The 6,005-nt window shown below is 29.5% G+C and overlaps 3 protein-coding genes and 5 non-coding genes across 8 annotated transcripts; 3 read left to right on the top strand and 5 right to left on the bottom strand. All coding sequences in view use genetic code 4, as the record gives it.

Annotated features, from left to right (window-relative positions):
• Nucleotides 1–160: 160 nt before the first annotated feature.
• OMW61_mgp1 (cytochrome c oxidase subunit I) lies at nucleotides 161–1,594 on the top strand. The gene has a single exon. The coding sequence runs from the start codon at nucleotides 161–163 to the stop codon at nucleotides 1,592–1,594; it is 1,434 nt and encodes a 477-aa protein (YP_001504106.1).
• An 809-nt stretch (nucleotides 1,595–2,403) lies between these two features.
• On the bottom strand, nucleotides 2,404–3,090 carry OMW61_mgp2 (cytochrome c oxidase subunit III). The gene has a single exon. The coding sequence runs from the start codon at nucleotides 3,088–3,090 to the stop codon at nucleotides 2,404–2,406; it is 687 nt and encodes a 228-aa protein (YP_001504107.1).
• A 107-nt stretch (nucleotides 3,091–3,197) lies between these two features.
• On the top strand, nucleotides 3,198–3,499 carry OMW61_mgr1. Its single transcript has one exon. It is a non-coding gene; the product is annotated as a large subunit ribosomal RNA (ribosomal RNA).
• Nucleotides 3,500–3,509: 10 nt separating this feature from the next.
• OMW61_mgr2 lies at nucleotides 3,510–3,620 on the bottom strand. Its single transcript has one exon. It is a non-coding gene; the product is annotated as a large subunit ribosomal RNA (ribosomal RNA).
• Nucleotides 3,621–4,459: 839 nt separating this feature from the next.
• OMW61_mgr3 lies at nucleotides 4,460–4,494 on the bottom strand. Its single transcript has one exon. It is a non-coding gene; the product is annotated as a large subunit ribosomal RNA (ribosomal RNA).
• A 2-nt stretch (nucleotides 4,495–4,496) lies between these two features.
• OMW61_mgp3 (cytochrome b) lies at nucleotides 4,497–5,588 on the bottom strand. Its single transcript has one exon. It carries the CDS (start codon nucleotides 5,586–5,588, stop codon nucleotides 4,497–4,499), a length of 1,092 nt encoding a protein of 363 aa, YP_001504108.1.
• Nucleotides 5,589–5,625: 37 nt separating this feature from the next.
• On the bottom strand, nucleotides 5,626–5,693 carry OMW61_mgr4. The gene has a single exon. It is a non-coding gene; the product is annotated as a large subunit ribosomal RNA (ribosomal RNA).
• Nucleotides 5,694–5,765: 72 nt separating this feature from the next.
• OMW61_mgr5 lies at nucleotides 5,766–5,847 on the top strand. The gene has a single exon. It is a non-coding gene; the product is annotated as a large subunit ribosomal RNA (ribosomal RNA).
• The last annotated feature ends 158 nt before the right edge of the window (nucleotides 5,848–6,005 follow it).

Genomic DNA, 6,005 nt, shown 5'->3' on the forward strand with positions numbered 1-6,005 from the left:
TTTAAAAAAGTGTTAAAAACTTTATACATTAAAAAATTTAAACAAGTGATCATGTATAAAGTACACTTGTTACTGTGTAAATATCAAAAACAATTTAATTTCAAAATTTTTGAAATATGTTTTTTGTGTTGTGTTATAAAGTTTTTTTTCAAAATTATATATGTTTGCATTTGCTGGATATAGTTCGGTCTCTGCAAACCATAAAGTCATCGGTATATCCTACATATGGCTTTCATATTGGTTTGGAGTTATTGGATTTTATATGAGTATTTTGATAAGAACAGAATTGAGTATGAGTGGTTTAAAGATTATGACAATGGATACTCTTGAGATATACAATATGATGTTTTCTCTACATGGTTTAATTATGATATTCTTTAATGTTATGACAGGTTTATTTGGTGGTATCGGAAATTATTTATATCCTATTATTTTAGGTGCAGCTGATGTTGTTTTTCCAAGAGCAAATTTATACAGTTTGTTTTTACAGCCTGTTGCTTTTGGTCTTGTGATAGCTTCTGTATATTTGGAAATGGGAAGTGGTACAGGTTGGACATTATATCCTCCTTTATCAACTTCAATATCTTCACTTGGTGTTGATTTTATAATATTTGGATTATTAGCTTCTGGAATTGCAAGTGCAATGAGTGGTGCTAATTTTGTTGTTACTTTTGGAGCTTTAAAGTCAATTGGACAAACTATAGACAGATTAAGTGTTTTAGCCTGGTCAATTGTATTAACTGCTTTCTTGCTTTTAGTTTCTCTTCCTGTTGTAACTTCTGTTCTTTTAATGGTATTTTTAGATCGTCATTATAATACAATGTTCTTCGAATCTTCAAATTCCGGTGATCCAATTTTATATCAACATTTATTCTGGTTCTTTGGACATCCAGAAGTATATATACTTATATTACCAGGATTTGGAATAATAAGTCTTATAGTTTGTACATATTGTGGAAAGGAATTATTTGGTAATTTAACAATGATATTAGCAATGATTTCTATAGCTTTGTTAGGTTGTTTGGTTTGGGCTCATCATATGTATACATCAGGTTTGGAAGCAGATACTCGTGCTTTCTTTACAACTACTACAATTTTAATTGCATTACCAACAGGTAATAAGATATTTAATTGGGTATGTACTCTTCAAGAAGCAGTTGAAGTAAGAAATTTAGGAACAGTTTTGATGTCAATTATGTTTGTTATAACTTTTGTAATAGGAGGTGTTACAGGTGTCATACTTGGAAACGCTGGAGTAGATATATCTTTGCATGATACTTTATATGTTGTAGGTCATTTTCACTTTGTTTTATCAATTGGAGCTATAATAAGTTTATTGAGTTTCATATTCTATTGTCAAAGACTTCTAGTTGGAACAATATTCTCTAATCAATTAATACTTATTATAATACCTGCTTTTATGGCTGGAATATTCTTAACTTTTATGCCAATGCATTTCTTAGGATTTACTCCTCTTCCAAGGAGGATACCTGATTATCCTGATGATATGTGGGGATGGAATTTCTTGTGTACTATTGGTTCAACAATGATATTCTTCTTAAAGTTAATTACTGTAATATTCATATCATTATAAAAATTACACAAGGCATGCAATACCGAACAGGGCCATTTATTTTTCATTTTTTGCATCACTGCTAATTTTTTAGCTAAAACAGAACTTTTAAACCATAACTTCAACTTATTAATATATTTTTCTTGTTAACTATTTGTACGATAATTACGTCAAATACCTATAGAGTCATCGATGATTTAATCCTTGTTATTTTTAATGGGACCATGAGTTTATATGTACCATTTTAGTAATTTAAAAAAGAATTCATTAGTAACCTCTGTGAAAGTGAAATAGCGAGATGGGAATTGTGCTTCTATAGAAAACTTAATATAATATTTTTTGAATCTCGAAAAAGTAGAATGAAGATAGCGTCACAGCTCTTGCAGTCAGTACGAAGTCGAAACATGGTAGCTGACAGTGAACTTGCAGCTGAATAAAGTAAAGAAACAGATGCAAAGTCAACAGTTTTTAATATAATTATATGAAATTCGATTAAGTTATTTTCGTCCTTCTTAACATAGATGATACCTTTTTGTTGATTAATATGTTCAACAAGCATAAGTATATAACATTGAAGGTTATATATACGTGCCGAGCAGTGTGTTCAAAGTGGTTATTACGCGTTTTCTTTAAATCATTAAGTTCAAGATGAATCCGGTTAGATGTTATTGTTATAAAAAAGGCTAATGATATAATTTAATATCAGCATGGGATTATAAAACAGTATATTGAGTATTGTGTTTACTGTCAGCTAGAACGTATCAATGTCTCTACTCTGTTACCTTGAATGAATATAGTTATTTCAAATCTATATAGTACCGTTTCCTAACTTACATTAGGAAAAGGAGCATTGTTAAAGCTACCCAGATTAATTCAACAAAATGCCAATATGTACCAATGTTAAAATCTTCTACTCTATTTGAACCATCACTATCGTGATAGTTAACTGATAAACATATAAATAAAACTCCTACACAAACGTGTAGTGAATGTAGTCCAGTTATAATTAAGAAAGCAAGAGAAAACCAACTGTCGTTTAATCCGCATTGTAAAAATGTATATTCATCTCCTTGATAGGATAGAAATAATGAACCAATAAAGAATGCCGATGTCAACCATTTTTCAAAATCAGAAAAATGTGAAACAGTCATTTTATACACTAGTATTGATATTACACTACTAGTTATATTTAAAGAACTAGTTATATTTAAATAAGGTTCAAGATTTAAAGGCATATCAATATATATGTTACCCAATCTTGCATGTAGATAATCCCATATGAAACCAAAAAATAGTAATATTTCTGAAAATATTAACATTCCAAACACTGAATAAAGAGTTGAACTTTCTGTTGTAGAGAATTCTCTACTTGTATTAACTGAAGATACAAATGACAATAAAAATACTTCTCCCAAAGATACACTTTGTAGTGAAGTTGCAAATAAGCTATGGTTCTTTAGATAAATTATAAAGAAACAATTCTTATGTATGGAATCGAATATCCCAGGGTATCTAATCCTGTGCTATAAAGCCGATATAGAGTTTCAAATGTGTTAATTATATTAATGTACTTTAAATATGATTGTACGCTGTTTCGTATTAGACTATATAGGTTAACTTACATAGTCCATTTTATTTAAAACAATTGAGGAGCGTCTGTTGAACAACTACATAAGACAATGCTAAGATTTTTATCGAAGTATATTTTCTGATACCTGTTCAGTGATATTTAACAAATATCCTACAACTGGGTTTCCATTAAAGTAGTAATTAATTGTCTAAATAACAATTATGCAAACGGTAAAACGACTTCTCTATTGTCTCCACTAAGTCCTTTTTGAAATAGTCTTAGATTTGAATAGAAATCTTGATATACTGTGACGGAGAGACCCCGTGCACCTTTACTTCTCTTAAAAAAAGTTTTGCAAAACTCTAAGGTATGGTGAGACGACATGGAGGTGTCAATGAATTAATTAAATTAGAGCTTTAATTAATTTTTAACCTGTTATCCCCGGCGTACCTTATTGCCAATAATAGTAATTAGCTCTGTTAAAATTTATGTAGAATCTCTATATAACTTAACCTTCTTAATCATGAACTCGTTCAATGCCAAACATGAATTTACTATACTTGGGTTATACAGTATTACCGCGGCTGCTGGCACTGTATGATTTTACATATTTATATCCAACCCTTATGTATGCTTGAATGCTGTAATCAAAAGTTATGAAATACTTTATGTAGTTATATATAATACTGCTAGAATATTTAACGTCTAGTACTTAATAACGTTTAATATCAATTCCTACTTCCTTCATCTTCACTCTTAAATATTTTAATAATATATTAACCAATTAATTCCTTCTAGAATTATGTTAATTTGAGTAATGAAAATATCAGTATATGCAGTAACTTATTACAGGTCATTACTCTTCATAAAAGATTTCACAGAGAACAATCTATAATTGTTCAAATTGGAATTTATCTATTAACTTTATTTAATCAAACACCGTTTTAAGGGTGGGAGGTTCATACCAGTGTATTTAATAAAGTTAGATTACAATTCTTACTGAAATACTTAATTATATTAACTTTATATCAGTAAGATATAGTGTGTATGATCAAATTAAACAACATGTTCCATTGACTCTACCACTTCTAACATTTCAATATGTATGTAAAATATATATTGACATCCAAGGCAAAGAATTGTAACACATTAGTGTACTGATATTTTGGATAATTCTGACTTTGTGTAATTATAGTAAATATACAATTTAATGCATTTAAAATGAATCTAACATCCAAATTTTAATCAATGATAGCGGTTAATCTTTCCTATTCCTTACGTACTCCGGCTATATCAAATTTACTTTTGAAACAAAACTCTTAGACGCAAACTTCCCGGCTAAACTTCCCTCTCTTACATACGTATTCTGACACAATCTAATAACCTCATACAAGCATAAAGAACGATTAAAACTGAACATATACCAATAAACATTAAACCATTGTTTAAAGCTAGTCTTCCAAGACTTCCTAATATGAACAAAGCAGGTATCATAGGTAGAGTGATAGATGTCCACGATCTGTGATACGTCACACAAGATACAACCGAACATATAGCTCTAGACTCTACTATTAAAATTATAGATTCTAATAAAATTCCCATAGCAATTAATCCTGCCATCTTACTTGGGAACATCTTTAAAGTAGCATAAAAAGTTAATAGATACCATTCTGGTACTATATGCATTGGAGTTTGCAAAGGATTTGCCATAATTGAATTATCACAATCTCCTTGGAATAAAGGTATTACTCCATAAGTTAATTGAACACCTAACAATATAAACAACATTGTTAGCATTCTAATATCACTGAATATAATTACTGGATAAAATCTTGAAACTAACCAAGAATCTACTCCTGACAAAGGATTAGTACTTGAAGACCTGTGAAGGTAATAAATATGAATTAAAACAACAATTAACAATACAAAAGGTAATATGAAATGTAATATGTAAAATCTTTGTAGAGTTGGAAATGCAACTCCATAACCACCCAAAACAAGAGCGACTAAATCTGGGAACCAGTAGAACAAGTTTATAATAACTGTTGCTCCCCAATAACTCATTTGTCCGTAAGGAAGAACATAACCTAAGAAAGCAATAGCCATACTTAAAATAAATATAACCATTCCAGAATACCATGACCATGGTAGATATCTGCTTGAGTACCACAATCCCTTTAGCATATGTAGCATCATGAAAAAGAAACAAAAAGAAACACATTGAGCGTGAAAATAACGCATTGCCCAACCCATATTGACTTCAGCAAGCACTCTAATTACACATTCAAAAGAATCAACGCTTCCAGGAACATAATAAAATGTCAACAAAAGTCCTGATAGTATTTGAAATACAAATACAAAACCGACTATAAACCCTAAGTTCCAATTAGAATTCAAATTCCTTGGAACAAGATAGGAAAGTAGATGAGAGTTTAACAAATTCATTGCAAATGTTAACTTGTTGGTTAAAGCCCTGTATCCTAAACTTTTTTATATAACATAATCAAATAAATTTTATACCTGTCAAGTTCCTTCACTAAATTTCTCTCACAGTATAGAAATATATTTTAACGTGATTTCAACAATGGTGTTAAACAATTAATGCTTGAATAAGGTTTAATAGGTATGAGAGTTCATCATATTAATATGGTACGTGAGTTGGGTTAAGAACGCTGAGAAGCAGTTCGTTCCCTATCTAGTATATTTAAATCTATATAATTTTGAAAAAAAACTTTATAACACAACACAAAAAACATATTTCAAAAATTTTGAAATTAAATTGTTTTTGATATTTACACAGTAACAAGTGTACTTTATACATGATCACTTGTTTAAATTTTTTAATGTATAAAGTTTTTAACA

This window comes from Babesia bovis, mitochondrion (genome assembly GCF_000165395.2).
Source record: "Babesia bovis T2Bo mitochondrion, complete genome".
Taxonomy (NCBI): domain Eukaryota; phylum Apicomplexa; class Aconoidasida; order Piroplasmida; family Babesiidae; genus Babesia; species Babesia bovis.